This window comes from Trachypithecus francoisi, unplaced genomic scaffold (assembly GCF_009764315.1).
Source record: "Trachypithecus francoisi isolate TF-2019V2 unplaced genomic scaffold, Tfra_2.0 Contig01440, whole genome shotgun sequence".
NCBI classification, from domain to species: Eukaryota; Metazoa; Chordata; class Mammalia; order Primates; family Cercopithecidae; genus Trachypithecus; species Trachypithecus francoisi.
Window position 1 is genome coordinate 26,114,540 of NW_022681431.1, and position 18,602 is coordinate 26,133,141.

Sequence of the window (18,602 nt, forward strand, 5' to 3'; positions counted from 1 at the left end):
AGATCATGCCACTGCATTCCAGCTTGGGCAACAGAGCAAGACTCTGTCTCAAAAAAAAACAAAAACAAAAATGTGATTTTTTTTTTATTACAGTGACTTAAACTAGAGATGATGACGTTGCAGCATTTAACATTAAACTTTTGCCGTGCGTGGTGGCTCATGCCTGTAATCCCAGCACTTTGGGGGGCCTAGGTGGGTGGATCACAAGGTCAGGAGGTCGAGACCATCCTGGCTAACATGGTGAAACCCCGTCTCTACTAAAAATACAAAAAATTAGCCAGGCGTGGCATCGTGCACCTGTAGTCCCAGCTACTTGGGAGGCTGAGGCAGGAGGATGACGTGAACCCGGGAGGTGGAGCTTGCAGCGAGCTAAGATCGTGTCACTGCACTCCAGCATGGGCGACAGAGCAAGACTCTGTCTCAAAAATAAATAAATAAATAAAAAATAAACTTTTATGAAAAATAGAATAACATCTGAGGTGTTCATCAAAGGAAATTCTGCATAAGTCTGGTCCTGTATATGCAGAATATGACCCACCTTCAATGTCTTGATCCTTTTTATTGCAGCAGAACTGCTGGTAATTCCCAAGCTTGCCCCAAATTAAGATTTAGTACTCTGCAGTTGTTTACGTAAAGGTGTTTTCCTACAGTTCAGGGACATTTCCTGGAAGAAGGAAAAATAAAACTAATTGAGAGGAATTTGAACTGGACAAAATTTTCAAAGTACCTATTTCAGAAATACACAAGGTAATATTCCTTGTGGCTTTAGTATGTAGCTAAATTTTTTGTATAAAATACGTAAATTGTCTATTCATATTAATTGCTTTTAGTTCCACAAACCAGGTTAATCTAACCTGAATTTTAGTACATTGGCACAATCTTAATAAATGTTATATTGGCCGGGCGCGGTGGCTCAAGCCTGTAATCCCAGCACTTTGGGAGGCCGAGACGGGCGGCTCACGAGGTCAGGAGATCGAGACTATCCTGGCTAACACCGTGAAACCCCGTCTCTACTAAAAAATACAAAAAACTAGCCGGGCGAGGTGGCGGGCGCCTGTAGTTCCAGCTACTCGGGAGGCTGAGGCAGGAGAATGGCGTGAACCCGGGAGGCGGAGCTTGCAGTGAGCTGAGATCCAGCCACTGCACTCCAGCCCCGGTGACAGAGTGAGACTCCGTCTCAGAAAAAAAAAAAATAAATAAATAAATGTTATATTGACGAATGGGTATGGAACTAAAAATTGCCTAGCAAATTGAAAGCCTTCTTTCTTATTTGTGTCATGTGCAACCACAATGGAGATCTAGCAGTACTGGAGAGAAACACCTTTTTAGTACTTCTGTTTCTGTTTTCCATGTTGGATGTATTTTGTCTTGTTGGATATTCAATTCAATGCTTTAGCAGATCTTGTGCCTTTATGATGTTTATGGACTATATTGTGTAGTTCAAGCAAGTGAATATCGACTTACGGTGAGGATAGTCTCTCTTTATGGGTGTTTGTATTAATTTGGATGGGAAAAAAATGTACCCATACAGTTATTTTCATTCTTTTTAGCTGAGGGTGTTTGGGATCTGAATGAGTGAAAATGCATTTGTGTCACACCCTCAGAAAGTATACTAATAGTTGCAGTTTATTACGAACAAAGGTTGAAACTGTAACCTGACCATCACTAGTGCTGGATTCATTTGAGCTTATTGCCAGAACCCAGTGTTCCAGGACTGTGAGACGCCCAGTAGATTTTTTCAAAACCAGTGTGAAATCCAGTATGTCTTTGGAAGGAAATCCTCCTGTGGTGTTACACAAATGCACATTGGGTGTGTTGGTCGCCATGGAATTTCAGTATCCACATGGTGCTTCCCTCGTGGCTCATTGAAAGTGATCTGCCTTCTCTTCAAAGGGGGAATTGCAGCAGGAAGTAGCGGAAAAGGACGAGGAGCCAAGCGCAAACAGCAGGATGGAGGGACCACAGGGACCACCAAGAAGGCCCGGAGGTGGGGAGAGTGCCCACCCCACCCCACCTCACTGTTTAAGTATTATTTGGTGCTGGAAAAGTCCAGTTAAGGGAAAAGAGCTCAAGGTTCTAAGATTTAAAAGCCTGTCGATATTTTTTCCAAACCTTGAGCACTTTGAGGGGCAAAATAACCACAGGTTGGAGGCTGGGCGTGATGGCTCATGTGTGTAATCCCAGCACTTTGGGAGGTTAAGGCAGGTGGATCACTTGAGACCAGGAGTTTGAGACCAGCCTGGTCAACATGGCAAAACCCCATCTCCACTAAAAATACAAAATTAGGTGTAGTGGTGAGCACCTGTAATCCCAGCTACTTGGGAGACTGAGGCAGGAGAATCGCTTGAACCTGGGAGGCGGGTGTCAGTGAGCCAAGATCATGCCACTGCACTCCATCCTGGGCAACAGAGTGAAACTCCGTCTCGAAAACAAACAAAAATAGTAACCCCAGGCTGGGTGCAGTGGCTCATGCCTGTAATTCCAGCACTTTGGATCACCTGAGGTCAGGAGTTCGAGACCAGCCTGGCCAACATGGTGAAACCTCATCTCTACTGAAACAGGAAACAAAAAAATTAGCTGGGCCTGGGGGCATGTGCCTATAATCCCAGCTACTCGGGAGGCTGAGATGGGAGAATCACTTGAACCCAGGAGGCAGAGGTTGCAGTGAGCTGAGATTGCGCTATTGCACTCCAGCCTGGGCGACAAGAACGAAACTCTGTCTCAAAAAAACAAACCCAAGTTTAAATATTATGTTTTATACATTTGTTAGTACAAAATTTATAGTAGTAACAAGGACAGCCTCTTCTGGTGATAAGCCTGGGGAACCTAGGGAGTGAAGTTCTGTTAAGGCAACTTGAGAAAGGATAGATGGGGAGGGAATGAAACCAGTATTGAATGTTAGCTCCTTAACTTTCTGCTTCTCCCTTCTCATGCCTTTTCCCTTCCCTTTGTCTAATACTGAGACGATGAAATCCAGGTTACTTATTTATATATTTTTGTGAGACAGAGTTCTGCTCTGTCACCCAGGCAGGAGTGCAGTGACGGAATCTCAGCTCACTGCACAAGTTATTTACGTAGATTAGCAAGATAGCAAGTGCTTATGTCTCTGAGTTTCTGTTCATTACTTTATAGTAATCAATACACTGAAGAATATCACCCTAATCACCCCCATTCCTCTTCTCCCTTCCCCCCCACGATGTACCAGCTCAGTGTCGTAGACATCAATTCATGCTTAAAGACCACCGGGAAGATACCCACAATCTGCAAGTAATTTAACCAAAACTACCTTGCTCAATAAAGCTAATCCTTTTCACTTCCTTGTTTTGCCTGAAGAGGGCAGAGTTATCTATTTGAGTAATGAGAAGTATTTGCTATGAAGTTGCATATATTCTAGCTGAAATCTAATAAACCAGAGGCCTTTCTTACACAGTTGAATGCAGTTGAGTTAGAGGGGGTTTTAGTTTCTTGATTTTATTTTTTCCTTTCTGCAGTGACCCTTTATTTTCTGCTCAGCGCCTTCCCCCTCATGGCTACCCCTTGGAACACCCGTTTAACAAAGATGGCTATCGGTATATTCTAGCTGAGCCTGATCCCCATGCCCCTGACCCCGAGAAGCTGGAACTTGACTGCTGGGCAGGAAAACCTATTCCTGGAGACCTCTACAGAGCCTGCTTGTATGAACGGGTTTTGTTAGCCCTACATGATCGAGGTATGTAAAGTATTGGAGATCATATGGATGCAGGGTTACTTTGAACTGCCATCATTAGCCTTGTCAGTCTAGAATTAGGTGTACATCTCAGTCTGTTGCCACTGCCTTACCCCCATCTCAGACTAGATTCCTCCAGAATGTGCAGGAAATTCTGTTCCTTCCTATAAGCTCCAGCTGTTTGATATACATATATATAGTTTTTTCAAACTTTCTATTTTGAACTAATTTTAAACTTGCAGTAAAGTTGCCAAAAATAAGTTTTTTTCTCATCAAGCTTTTCCTGATGATAATATCTTAGAAAACTGTAGTACAGTTATCAAAACTGGGAAATTAACATTGGTAAATATCATCAGCACAACTAAAGAAAGACCTTCGTTCGATTTTACCAGTTTTTCCACTCACACTTAATTCTCTTTAGTCTGTTGCAGTTCCAAAGCCATTGTTTATCTTTCATGACCGTGATATTTTTTAAGTGTTTTAGTAAGTTATTTTGTTGAATATTCCTCAGTGAGGATTTGTCTGATGTTTTCTCATGATAAGACTGAAGTTAGGCAGTTTGGGGAAGAATAACACAGAAACAATGTCTTATAGCATCATCTCATGTGATTCGTGATGTCGGTAGGTCTTATTGGTTATGTTGACCGTGATAATTTGGTTAAGGGGATTCTGCTAGCTTTCTCCACTGTAAAAAGCTACTGTCTTTCCCTTTATACTTAACAAATGTCTTTAGCAAAAATGCATTGAGTCTGTCTATGCAAGTATCTTATTTGTTTTTAAACTTACGTCCACTAATGTTAGCACCCATCAGCAGATATTGTCTGCAACAATTATGACCGTGTTGTTTGATGATTTTCTATTTCCTCTTTCCCTTTTCCATTATTTAATTTATTATTTGTATCAGTATGGACTCATATATATTTACTTTATTCCAGGGAGTGTAATCCAATACTTTGATTATTTTGTTGTTTAAATTATTCCAGCTTTGGCAAGTAAGAGCTTCTTCAAGAAGTTGGTTCTTGTGTTATTTCAATAAACCACATCTTTAAAAAAAAAAAAAATTTCCTTCCTTTGAGGCATCAAAAGGTGTTCCTGGCCAATTTTATATTTTCTGTGCCCCAGGCCTACTTCTTCACTGAGCTCTGGTTCCTTTGATTGGAGCATATTTTTTAGAAATTAACATCTAGGTGCTCACTTCCTTATAGCACGTATACCAGAATTGGAATGATACGGAGAAGATGCATGGCCCCTGTGCAAGAATAACATGCAAATTCGTGAAGCGTTCCTTATTTTTTTTAAGTAAAGAAGTAAATAAACAAATAGAAATTAATAGCTAGGTGTTAGGTGTACTATTACTAGTCGTCATTGCTTCTAGACTCCCTCCGTGGTCAGAGATAGGAAATGCACGTGTGTATGTACAAACCTGCATGTACACACATAACAATTTATATTGATACCTGGGATGACAGCCTTCCTCCTTTCCTTATTTGTAACGTCTTCCTCCAACAGTGGGAAATGTGAATAATTAGATAGATAATTATCTACAATATATTTACTTTATTTCACAATATACTTTATTTATTTTGTTATAGAGATCAGGGTCTCACTCAGGCTGGTATGCAGTGATGCAGTCCTGGCTTACTGCAGCCTCAACCTCCTGGGCTCAAGCGATCCTGCCTCAGCCCCCTGAGTAGCTGGGATCACAGGCACACACCACCACACCTAGCTGGGTTTTTTTATTTTAATTTTTTAGAGGTGGGGTCTTACTAGGCTGTTCTCAAACTCCTGGGCTCAAGCTATCATCTTGCCTCAGCCTCCCAGGGTCTTGGGAGTGAGCCACCATACTTGACCTTGTTCATATTTAATATGCACACAAAGTAGTTTCAGAATTTCTTTTTATTTTTTTGAAATGGAATCTCACCCTGTCACCCAGGCTTGAGTGCAATGGTGCGATCTCGGGTCACTGCAACCTTTGCCTGCCGGGTTCAAGTGATTCTTCTGCCTCAGCCTCCTGAGTAGCTAGGATTACAGGTACATGCCACCACGCCTGGCTAATTTTTTGTATCTTTAGTAGAGACGGGGTTTCACCATGTTAGCCAGGCTGGTCTTGAACTCCAGACCTCGTGATCTGCCCACCTCAGCCTCCCAGAGTGCTGGGATTACAGGCGTGAGCCACCACACCCGGCCAGTTTCAGAATTTCTAACCCCTGGGAGAACATTTGCTGAGTAGATTATAGCATTTATGTATAGCTCTTTTTTTCTTTAGCCTTGCCGTACTCAGTCTAAGATACTGGTAACTTAGATTAGTTCTTTTCTTCCCCATTTCCTTTAGTGTGGTCATGTCCAGTTAAGTTAGGTTCGTTTACCAGTGTTTGATGCCATTTTGGATTCTCCCACATGTTGATTGTTTCTGTGTATGTATGTTTGGAGTGAGAATGTGTGAAACATTACTATGGTTCTGGGAATCAGAGTTGTACAGAATGGTTTACAAAATGTCACTCCCTCATCACCCCTACAATGCCCTTCTCATTCTCTTTTTTCCACCATCTTCCCACCCACACTCTAGTTTCTAGTTTATCCTTCCTGTATTTCTTCACAAATGAGCAGATACAGTACATGTATATATTCTTTTATCTCCTTTTTTTTGGTTTGTTTTTGGGTTTTTTTGGTTTGATTTGTTTTCTGAGGCTGAAAGATAGTGGCATGATCTCGGCTCACTGCCGCCTTCACCTTCTTGGCTCAAGCAGTTCTCATGCTGAAGCCTCCCGAAAAGCTGGGACTACAGGTGTGTGCCACTACCCCCGGCTAATTTTTGTATTTCTAGTAGAGGTGGGGTTTCGCCATGTTGGCCAGGCTGGTCTCAAACTCAGGTGATCCACCCATCTCACCCTCCCAGAGTGCTGGGATAACACATGTGAGCCACTGCGCCCAGCCTTGTCTCCTTTTTTATACACGAATAGCAGCGTGCTATAGTCTTTGCTTCATGCAATTATTTATTTTTATTTTTATTTTATTTTATTTTGAGAAAGGTTTTTGCTCTGTCATCCAGGCTGCAGTGCAGTGGTGTGATCTCAGCTCACTGCAGCTTTGACCTCCTGGCTCAAGCAGTCTTCCCATCTTAGCCTCCCAAGTTACTGGGACTACAAGCACACATCACTGTACCCAGTTAAATTTTAATTATTTTTTTAGGGACAAAGTCTTCTTCACTGTGTTGCACAAGGTGGTCTTGAACTCCTGACCTCACGTGATCCTCCTTCCTTGGCCTTCCAAAGTGCTGGGATTACAGGCATGAGCCATTGCATCTCGCCTCATTGTTTGTTTGTTTTCGAGATGGGGTCTCTGCCACCCAGGCTGGAGTACAGTGGTGCAATCATGGCTCACTGCAACCTCAACCTTCCCTGATAAAATCAGCCTACAAAGCCTCGAAATTCTCTCCCACCTTTTGCCATTTTTTCTTTCTGTGGAAGTCATGGGGTTCTCCCCTGATTGTTTATATTGCCCCCTTATCTCACATAATGGCCTGGTAATAAAGTAAGATTCAAACCATATACAGAGGTAGAGAGACGAATTACAGCGAATACCTGTCTTAGTCCCTTTGTGTTGCTACAAAGGAGAACCTGAGGCTGGGTAATTTGTAAAGAAAACAGGTTTACTGGGCTGAAAGAAGCATGACACCAGTGTCTGCTTCTGGTGAGGATCCCAGGCATGTCTACTCATGGCAGAAGGCAAAGCAGAGCAGGCATTAGATGCCAGAGGAAGCAAGACAGGGAGGGAGGTGCCAGGCTCTTTTTAACAACCAGCTCCTTAGAAACTAATAGAGTGAAAACTCACTCACACCCCCACACTCCTCATTAATCTGCACTTGAGGGGTCTGCCCTCATGACCCAAACACCTCCCTTCAGACCCCACCTCCAACATTGGGATCAAATTTCAACCTGCACTTAGGAGGGTCAAATACCCAAATTATAGCGATACCTTTTACACTTTTCACCCAGATTTTAACAGTTCTAGATTTTGCCATGTTTGCTTTATCTGTTTGTTTGTTCTTTTTCTGAATTAAAAAAATACATATCACCCTATATACGCTAACAACTGTGCATCTCTTTAAAAAATGCGGCTATTGGGGCCGGGCGCAGTGGCTCACGCCTGTAATCCCAGCACTTTGGGAGGCTGACGCGGGCAGATCACCTGAGGTTGAGAGTTCAAGACCAGCCTGACCAACATGGAGAAACCCCATCTCTACTAAAAATACAAAATTAGCGGGTGCAGTGGCGCATGCCTGTAATCCCAGCTACTCGGGAGGCTAAGGCAGGAAAATCTCTTGAACCCGGGAGGCGGTGGAAGTTGTAGTGAGCCGAGATTGTGCCATTGCACTCCAACCTGGGTGACAAGAATGAAACTCCATGTCAAAAAAAAAAAAAAATGCAGATATTTTGTTTTATAACCAAAATAATTCCTTGCTATCCAAATGCAGTTCATAATCAGATTTCCTTGATTGTCTTAAATACCTGTTCATCTCCTGAGATATTAATTACAAAAGGAAAATTGTCATTTCGCAGTGGAGAAACCTAGCAGGCATCATCTTGATCAAGTGACCAAAGTGAACATCACTATTTTGATTGCATATGTGATACACTGAGGGGCACAACATTACCTCATTGGAGTTCCTGAGTAAAAGTAACAATAACCTTGACCTTAAAATGAGGAAACACCAGGTCAGGCACAGTGACTCACGCCTGTAATCCCAGCACTTTGGGAGGCTGAAGTGGGTGGAAAATCTGAGTTCAGGAGTTTGATACCAGCCTGGTCAACATGGTGAAACCCCATCCCTACAAAAATACAAAAATTAGCCAGGCATTATGGCAGGCAACTGTAATCCCAGCCACTCAGGAGGCTGAGGCGTGAGAATCGCTTGAACCCGGGAGCCAGAAGTTGCAGTAAGCTGAGATTGCGCCATCGCACTCCAGCCTGGACGACAGGGCGAGACTCTTATCTCCCCAAAAAAAAGAGAGAAAACAGAAAACACCAGACAAATGTAACTGAGGGACATTCTGCAAGCTGAAATGACCAATATTCTTCAAAGTGTCAAGCTTATGAAAGGTTGAGGAACTGTTTGAGATTGGAAGAGACTAAGGAGACATGACAACTAAATGAAATGTAGAATCTAGGATTAGAACCTGGGCCAGAAAAGGGGTTATTACTTGGATAATTGGCTTAATTTTAAGAAGATCTATGGATTATTTAATAGTGTTGTTAATTTTCTGGTTTTGATGATTATGTTATGATTATACATAAGGTGAACATTTGGGAAAACTGAGTGAAGCACACACTAGGACTCTACTATTTTTTGAAAGTCTGAAATTGTTTTAAAACAGTTAAGGCTAGGCGCAGTGGCTCATGCCTGTAATCCCAGAACTTTGAGAGGCCAAGGAGAGCAGATTGCTCGAGTCCAGGAGTTTGAGACCAGCCTGGGCAACGTGGCCAAACCCTGTCGCTCATGCCTGTAATCCCAGAACTTTGAGAGGCCAAGGAGAGCAGATTGCTCGAGTCCAGGAGTTTGAGACCAGCCTGGGCAATGTGGCCAAACCCTGTCTCTACAAAAAATTAGCTGAGTGTAGTAGCACTTGTAGTACCAGCTACTTGGGGGCTGAGGCAGGAGGATTGTTTGAGCCCAGGAATTCAAGGCTGTAGTGAGTCAAGATGATGCCACTGCATTCCAGCCTGAGCAACAGCATGAGACCTTATCTCAAGGGGGAAAAAAAAACTAGTTAAGAGCCTAGGCACAATGGCTCATACCTGTAATCCTGTTACTTGGGGGGCCAACACAAGAAGATCACCTGAGGCCACGAGTTCAAGGCTGTGGTGAGCTGTGGTTATGCCACTACACTCCAGACTAAGTAAGAGAGCAAGACCCTGGCTCCAAAAAAAAAAAAGAGATGGGTGTGGTGGCTCACACCTGTAATTCCAACACTTTGGAAGGCCAAGGCGGGCAGATCTTGAGCCCAGGAATTCAAGACCAGCCTGGGCAACATGGCAAAACACCATCTCTACAAAAAAAAAAAACGAAATATAGAAATTAGCTGGGCATGGTGGCATGTGCCTATAGTCCCAGCTGCTTGGGAGGCTGAGGTGAGAGGATTGCTTGAGCCTGGGAGGCAGAGGTTGCAGTGAGATGAGATCACACCACTGCACTCCAGCCCAGGTAATAGAGCGATACTCTGTCTCAAAAAAAAAAAAGAAGTTAAATCTCTTAAACGAAAATTTATTCAAATTAAGTTCCAAACTCATCACCATTGGTTTTTATATTTTAGGGAATGTGCAGTATAATTAATATCAATCGGATGTCTTAAATATAATCAAATGTAGGCCAGGCGCAGTGATTCAGCCTGTTATTCCAGCACTTTGGGAGGTCAATGCAGGTTGATCACCTGAGGTCAGGAATTCAAGAGCAGCCTGACCAATATGGTGAAACCCCGTCTCTACTAAAAATATGAACATTAGCCGGGCGTGGTGGCAGGTCCCTGTAATCCCAGCTACTCAGGAGGCTGAGGCAGAAGGATTGCTTGAACCTGGGAGGCGGAGGTCACAGTGAGCCAAGATCATGCCACTGTACTCCGACCTGGGCTACAGAATGAGACTCTGTCTCAAAAAAAAAAAAGCCAGGTGCAGCGGCTCACGCCTATAATTCCAACACTTTGGGAGGCCAAGGTGGGCAGATCACGAGGTCAGGAGTTCAAGACCAGCCTGACCAACATGGTGAAACCCTGTCTCTACTAAAAATACAAAAACGAGCTGGGCGTGGTGGCATGCGCCTGTAATCCCAGCTACTCAGGAGACTGAGGCAGGACAATTGCTTGAACCCGGGAGGTGAAGGTTGCAGTGAGCTGAGATCGCACCACTGCCCTCCAGCCTGGGCAACAGAGCGAGACTCCATCTCAAAAAAAAAGGATAATCACATGGAATAAAAACTAGGTAACCTAACAACTTTCTCTTTTTTGTTGCTTTCTCATTCTTTGCCAGTATCTTATGTTGAGATTTTTAAACTCCTCAAACATCTGACCTGATATTTGTGATTTTTAAATTTTGTTTTATTGGACTAATGTTTTTGTAGCAATTGTCCCCAAGAACCTCAAATAGGTTGCAGGCCTTGTTTTAATCTCTCACCACAGCTCCCCAGTTGAAGATCTCAGATGACCGGCTGACTGTGGTTGGAGAGAAAGGTTACTCTATGGTGAGGGCTTCTCATGGAGTTCGGAAAGGTGCCTGGTACTTTGAAATCACCGTGGATGAGATGCCGCCAGATACCGCTGCCAGACTGGGTTGGTCCCAGCCCCTAGGTAAGTTGGGGCCTTAATATGGACATCACAGCAGATAGAGAGGATAGACCATCTGGCCAAGGGCTAAGGCTTCAAGGCTGTTTGGTTTACCAGATTGTGGGCATAGAATTCAGCTCCTGAGAGTTGAGCTGGTTTGCAATTCCGGGATGTTTTTGTAACTCTGCTTGTGAGAAAGTTTTTAAGCAATTTTACAAAATTAAAAAACATGAATAGGATCTTTTTCCTTCAGCAAAGCAGGTTTGACTTGCAATCTTCTGACTTCCTGTGTATCTTTTTATTGGGACAGGTAACCTTCAAGCTCCTTTAGGTTATGATAAATTTAGCTATTCTTGGCGGAGCAAAAAGGGAACCAAGTTCCACCAGTCCATTGGCAAACACTACTCTTCTGGCTATGGGCAGGGAGACATCCTGGGATTTTATATTAATCTTCCTGAAGACACAGAGACGGCCAAGTCATTGCCAGATACATACAAAGATAAGGTGAGTTTGTCCTCCCCCGGCAGATTCCTGGGTTTGAAGATCTGTGGCAGCCAGTGCTTATCTCTGCGGCTTGCGTGATCTCTTAGGAGTTGACCCACGGCTCACGTTTTTTCCTAACCTGTCACGACATTTTCAGAATAACAATCAGTACACAAATAGTCATCCATTCATTCTTCTATCCATCTATCATTTGTCTTTTTTTAGTGCACTGCAGAGAAAATAGACATCAGGACACTTCACTAAGTACTTCAGGATACGTAAACTAGAGTTCAACCTGTTTAATTCATTCTTTTGATACAAAATTTATGTAAAATGAAGTATACAAATTTTAAGTGTATATTCACTGAGCATTGAGTTTGACCTAAACTCCTGTTGAAATGTAGGATCCACCAGGCATGATGGTTCATGTACAATCCCAACAATTGGGGAGGCCAAACTAGGAGGATTGCTTGAGCCCACGAGTTCAAGACCAGCCTGGGTAACATCACAAGATCCCATCTCTACAAAAGACTAAAAAAATTAGTAGGGCATGGCAATGGGTGCCTATAGTCCCAACTACTTGAAAAGCTGAGATGGGAAGATAATTCAGCCCAGGAGTTCAAGGTTACAGTGAGCTGTGATCACACCACTGCACTCCCCCAAAAGAAGAGATGTAGACACTTACCCTTACCTCAGCAAGTTTTCTCATGCCTTTTCCCAGTTAGTCCCCACCCCCACATAGAGGCAACCACTGTTTTAACTTTCTTTCCCACTATAATTTTTACCTCTTCTTGAACTTAAATGGGCTCATGCAGTCTGTGGTCTTTTACATCTGGCCTTTGAGAGTTATCCATGTTACTGCGTATATCTGCATACCCTTTTCAGTGCAGGATAGTACTGCATTGCATGAATGTGCCCCAGTGTGTTTATGCATTTTCCTACTGACAGACACTTGGGCCGTCTCAGGTTTGGGGCTACTATGAATAAGATGCTATGAATATTCTTGTACAAGTCATTTTGGATCATTGGATAGTTGCATATTCAGCTTTATAAGAAATTGCCAAACTCTTTTCCCACCATGTATGAGAGTTTTAGTTGCTGACATTTATGATTGTCTGTCAACTTAATTGTAGCCATTTTGATGAGTGTATAGTAATATCTCATTTTGAGTTAAATTAGCATTTCTTTGATGACATAGTGGACATTTTTCATGTGCTTTTCAGCCACTCATCTGTTTTTTTTTTGAAGTTTCACTTCAAATATTTTTCAAATAGTTAATATTGCTATTCTGAGACTTGTCTGTTCATTTTTTTTTTAAGTTTAAATTTTTTTGGTAGAAACAGGGGTTTTTTTTGTTTTTTTTTTTTTCCATGTTGCCCAGGCCGGTCTTGAACTACTGGGCTCAAGCAATCCACCTGTCTCAGCCTCCCAAAATGCTAGGATTACAGACATGAGTCACTGCACTTAATAGTGTCTTCTGAGGAACCAAAGTTTTAATTTTTATGAAGTCTAATTTATCACATTTTTCTTTTATAGTTATTTCTTTCCATGAATTAAAACAAAATCTTTGGCTACTCCCAGTCATGAAGATATTCTCCCATGTTTTCCTTTGAAAATATTATGGTTTTAGCTTTTACACATAGGTCTCTAATTTACCTTGGATTAATTTTTTTTTTTTTTTCTTTAGACGGAGTCTTGCTCTGTTGCCCAGGCTGGAGTGCAGTGGCACGATGTTGGCTCACTGCAACTTCCACCTCACATGTTCAAGCAATTCTCCAGCCTTAGCCTCCCGATTAGCTGGGATTACAGGCACCCGCCACCACACCCAGCTAATTTTTGTATTTTTAGTGGAGACGGGGTTTCACCATGTTGGTCAGGCTGGTCTTGAACTCCTAACCTCAGATAATCCACCTGCCTCGGCCTCCCAAAGTGCTGGGATTATAGGCATGAGCCACTGGGCCTGGCCACATTAATTTTTATATATAGTATGGAAATTAATTTTTTTCATATGATTACACAATTATCCCAGCACCATATGTTAACTCTCTCCTTTCTCCACTGGATTTCTTTGATGCCTTTATTGAAAATCAAATGTTTGTGTTAAGGAAAGGTTTACTTTAGAGCTCTGTATTTCAGTGATCTATTTCTTGTCTTTTATGCCCGTATCACAGTGTCTTGGTTAGCATAGCTTTAGAGGAAGTCTTTACATTTGATAGTGGAAGTACTCTGAGTTTATTCTAATAATAAGCAGCCTACAGTCTCATTTTTATTGATTATATCACACTACTGACTCTTATTGTACCATCCTGCCTTCCGGAACTCTTTAAGTATATACCACACTAATGCCTGGTTTTACAGAACACAGAGGTCTGCACTTAAAGGATTCTGTAGGAGTTTTTTCAATGATTCATTTACATTACAAAAAAAAAATTTTTTTTTTTTAATTGAAAAAAACCAAATTTTTTGACCAGGCACTGTGGCTCCATGCTTGGGAGGCCAAGGCAGGCAAATCACTTGAGGCCAGGAGCTCGAGGCCAGCCTGGGCAGCATGGTGAAACCTGTCTCTACAAAAAATGCAAAAATTAGTTGGGTGTGATGGCACACACCTCTAATCTCACCTACTCAAGAGATTGAGGCATGAGAATCTTAAGTCTACTTGAGCCTAGAGGACAGAGGTTGCAGTGAGCCAAGATCGTGCCAGAGAACTCCAGCCTGGGTGACAGAACAAGACTGTCTCAAAAATAAATAAATAAAATAAATAAATAAATAAATAATTTTTAGTGACATGTCCACACGACAGGCTACTATGGATCTATTCAAAATCCACATATATACTGATTATAAAATGGTCTCTAATGTAGTTGCCAAGTTAAAAACTCAGATGCAAGACAAAACCTATAATATGTTACTATTTGTATGGCTTTTGGGGCCTTTTTTTTTTCTTTTTTTCTTTTTTTTTTCTTTCGTATGTTTATCTGGTGTTTTATTTTGAGAGAGTCTTGTTCTGTCACCCAGGCTGGAGTGTAGTGGTATGCAATCTCGGCACACTGCAGCCTCCGCCTCCCAGGTTCAAGCAATTCTCCTGCTTCAGCCTCCTAAGTAGCCGGGATTACAGGCATGCACCACCACGCCCAGCTAATTTTTATATTTTTAGTAGAGACGGGGTTGCGCCATGCTGGCCAGGCTGGTCTCGAATTCCTGGCCTCATGTGATCTGCCTGCCTCAGCCTCCCAAAATGCTGGGATTACAAGTGTGAACCACTGCGCCCGGCCACGTGTGTTTTTTAATTTTGAAGACAATATATGCCTGGATTCTCTGGAAGGATACAAGGACACTGGAACAGTGATTAGTTTTTGCAGGGGAAACTGAGGATAAGGGACATAGTAAGAGAGAGAGACTCTCATTTTATATGCTTGTATATCTTGGGAATTCTTTTTTTCTAACCATGTTTAATACGTATATACGTTAAGAAATTGAAATTTTTAAAATTAATGTCATATATTTCTCTGGAAGTGAATAAATAGACTCTTAGGAACCAGTAAGAAAGAGGCGACCCAGAGACCACCTGGGGGAACAGATGGGAAACTAGGACGTGGAAGAAGGTGACCTTCAGAATATTTTCATACAATAAGGGATTGTAGTCTGGGTGTGGAGGCTCATGCCTGTAATCCCAGCACTTTGGGAGGCTGAGGCAGGCGGATCACCAGAGGTCAGGAGTTCGAGACCAGCCTGGCCAACATGGTGAAACCCCGTCTTCACTAAAAATACAAAAAGTAGCCTGTTGTGGTGGCGCGTGCCTGTAATCCCAGCTGCCTGGGAGGCCGAGACAGGAGAATCGCTTGAACCTGGGAGGCCGAGGTTGCAGTGAGCCAAGATCACACCACTGCACTCCAGCCTGGGTGACAGAGTGAGACTGTCTCAAAGAAATAAAAAAAGAATAGGCCGGATGCTGTGGCTCACGCCTGTAATCCCAGCACTTTGGGAGACCAAGGCGAGTGGATCGCCTGAGGTCAGGAGTTTGAGACCAGCCTGGCCAACATAGTGAAACCCCATCTCTACTAAAAATACAAAAAATTAGCCTGGTGTGGTGGTGGGCACCTGTAATCCCAACTACTCGGGAGCCTGAGGCAGGAGAATCACTTGAACCCAGGAGACGGAGGTTGCAGTGAGAAGAGATCGCACCATTGCACTCCAGCCTGGGCAACAAGAGCGAAACTCCATCTCAAAGAAAAAAAAAAAGAGTACGAGATTGTAGACTCAAGAAACTTGTCATTTCTTTCAGTGAGATTATTGGGAAAGATGTGTGAATTTAGCCACTTTTATGAGTATTTTTATTGTGGTGTGTATGTATTTATATTATTATTATTATTATTATGTGGTGTGTATGTATTTATTATTATTATTTTTTTTTTTTTTTTTTTTTTTTTTTTTTTTTTTTTTTTTTTGAGACGGAGTCTCACTCTGTCGCCCAAACTGGAGTGCCGTGGCCGGATCTCAGCTCACTGCAAGCTCCGCCTTTCGGGTTCACGCCATTCTCCTGCCTCAGCCTCCCCAGTAGCTGGGACTACAGGTGCCCGCCACCTCACCCGGCTAGTTTTTTTTTTTTGTATTTTTTTAGTAGAGACGGGGTTTCACTGTGTGAGCCTGGATGGTCTCGATCTCCTGACCTCGTGATCCGCCCATCTCGGCCTCCCAAAGTGCTGGGATTACAGGCTTGAGCCACCGCGCCCGGCCGTATTTATATTATTATGTATTTTTTCATGTTTCTTACTAAAGGCCTTCTGAAAATGTTTTAATAAACATGTGCCATCTGGTATTTTTTAAGAAGTGTATAATAGTTCAAAATCTAGCAAAACTCAACTGCAAAGATTTTTAATATCTGTTGTAGAGCTCAAGGGGTTAACACTGTGCGGATGCATTTTTTTCATGATGATGGAGCCGATGCTTTATTGTGCTTTTTTTTCTTTCTTGGTTTTCAAGGCTTTGATAAAATTCAAGAGTTATTTGTATTTTGAGGAAAAAGATTTTGTGGATAAAGCAGAGAAGAGCCTGAAACAGACTCCCCATAGTGAGGTGAGTCATGGCCATAAGAAAATTAGAATCATAAGGCCTTGAGGGTTAGGACCCATTCCTTCATTATAAAAGTGAGGAACACAAGGCCCAAAGGGGAACAAAGGGGCATCTGGTAGCCCCATTAGCCAGTGGCAAGCTCGCCCTCTGCTTATTGTGTTTTGCTCTTTATGTAGTACCATGCTGCTGCTGTTAGAGGCATGATCCTGTTCTTTCAGGATCATTCTGTAGAGAGAAACCTGTAAGAGACTGAGGAAGCAAATCCAGTGTCTTTATTCTTTATCAGAGGAGGTATCAAGTCCAAAGGGAGGGAACCTGGAGTGGGAGAGTAGACCTTGTGGTGTGGTGCAGGGGCACTAGGAGCTGTAATGTCTCACTCAGTGTCCTTCAGAACTTTCTCTGCCTCCACTTCCGGAGTTGCTGGAAACATGTCTGCCCAAGGTCATAGCACAGTCAGAGAAAGGTTGGCACATCTGGGCCAACCACAAGGGCCAAAAATAAAAAGGGAAGTTGGGTGAAGAGGAAGAAAGTTAAGCTAGATACTTTTTTTTTGTAAAAATGCTAATGCTGTAAAGCCACCCAGGACACTAATACAAGGAGATGTAGGTGAAATAAAGTAGAGTTTCAGCTGTTTTTAGGAAAGAAATACTAAAGAGAAACAATTATTAGATCTAAAGATGAATAACCAGAAAGCCCCCTCTTGCTGGGAAGAGAAGGCAGCCTTTTCTGAAGAACTGAAGTGGTCAAGAGAGAATATTCAGTCTAATTCTGGGAGAGAAAGGAGGAACATGAGGATCCAGAGATGTGACATAAGAGTCTTAGAGAACTTCAAAGTGAGAAAACAGAAGTGAGAACTGATGCAAGGGAAAGGGATTGATAAATAAGCAGTCTTAAACAGTTGTAGTCCCAAGGAGTCCATGGAAGGCCAGCTTACTTAAAAAAAAAAGATTGTAGAGATGGGGTCTCACTATGTTGCCCAGGCTAGTCGTGAACTCCTGCCCTCAGGTAATCCTCTCTCCTCGGCCTCCCAGCTTACTTTTATAGATACAATGCAATGAATAATAAAATATAGAACTGTTTGGTATATGTAGCACAGGAATTCAGAAAACAAAGCCCAGGAGTTTGAGACCAGCCTGGGCAATATAGTGAGATCCTGTCTCTATAAAAAAATTTTCTTTTTTTTTTTTTTTTTTTGAGACGGAGTCTTGCTCTGCCGCCCAGGCTGGAGTGCAGTGGCCGGGTCTCAGCTCACTGCAAGCTCCGCCTCCTGGGTTTACGCCATTCTCCTGCCTCAGCCTCCCAAGCAGCTGGGACTACAGGCGCCCGCCATGTCGCCCGGCTAGTTTTTTGTATTTTTTTTTTAGTAGAGACGGGGTTTCACCACGTTAGCCAGGATGGTCTCGATCTCCTGACCTCGTGATCCGCCCGTCTCGGCCTCCCAAAGTGCTGGGATTACAGGCTTGAGCCACCGCGCCTGGCCAAAAAAAATTTTCTTAATTAGCTGGATATGGTGGTGTATGCCTGTAGTCCCAGCTACTTGGGAGGCTGATGTGGGAGGATCACTTGAGCCAAGGAGGTTGAGGCTGCAGTGAGCCAAGATCACACCACTGCACTCCAGCCTGGGTGACAGAGTGAGATCCTGTCTCAAAAAAGGAAAAAAGAAGCCTGAATAGTGCAGATTAACATGCTTGAAAAATCAAAAGTATTATAAAAATTGAAGATATTGTTGTTATTACACAAGGTATATACTGTTCTTGGGTGTGTGATTAGCAGTCTGGCAGCAGCACTTCTAATGTATTTTCCTAGAGAGTTCTTTTTTTGTTTGTTCTTTTTTACAATTCTGAAGTAAAATCATGGTTTTTGTTCCAGATAATATTTTATAAAAATGGTGTCAATCAAGGTGTGGCTTACAAAGATATTTTTGAGGGGGTTTACTTTCCAGCCATCTCACTGTACAAGAGCTGCACGGTACGTACGTGTTTCCATCCATGGGCAAAACTTGAGGGAAGTAGATGAATGGGTTGCGATGA

The 18,602-nt window shown here is 42.7% G+C and overlaps 1 protein-coding gene and 1 non-coding gene across 6 annotated transcripts in view; both read left to right on the top strand.

The window, feature by feature from the left end:
- Positions 1 to 18,602, top strand: part of ASH2L (ASH2 like, histone lysine methyltransferase complex subunit) — a 35,694-nt gene that overhangs the window by 13,872 nt on the left and 3,220 nt on the right. For 4 of the 5 annotated variants that reach the window (XM_033230995.1, XM_033231004.1, XM_033231030.1 and 1 more), the window contains 6 exons: positions 1,894 to 1,987; positions 3,492 to 3,709; positions 10,876 to 11,043; positions 11,330 to 11,523; positions 16,483 to 16,575; positions 18,442 to 18,540. In XM_033230995.1, the coding sequence (XP_033086886.1) occupies positions 1,894 to 1,987; positions 3,492 to 3,709; positions 10,876 to 11,043; positions 11,330 to 11,523; positions 16,483 to 16,575; positions 18,442 to 18,540 (866 nt within the window). The remainder of the gene's footprint in view (positions 1 to 1,893; positions 1,988 to 3,491; positions 3,710 to 10,875; positions 11,044 to 11,329; positions 11,524 to 16,482; positions 16,576 to 18,441; positions 18,541 to 18,602) is intronic. The other variant, XM_033231013.1, reaches the window with a different exon arrangement.
- Positions 4,894 to 5,000, top strand: LOC117096018. Its single transcript, XR_004442313.1, has one exon. It is a non-coding gene; the product is annotated as a U6 spliceosomal RNA (small nuclear RNA).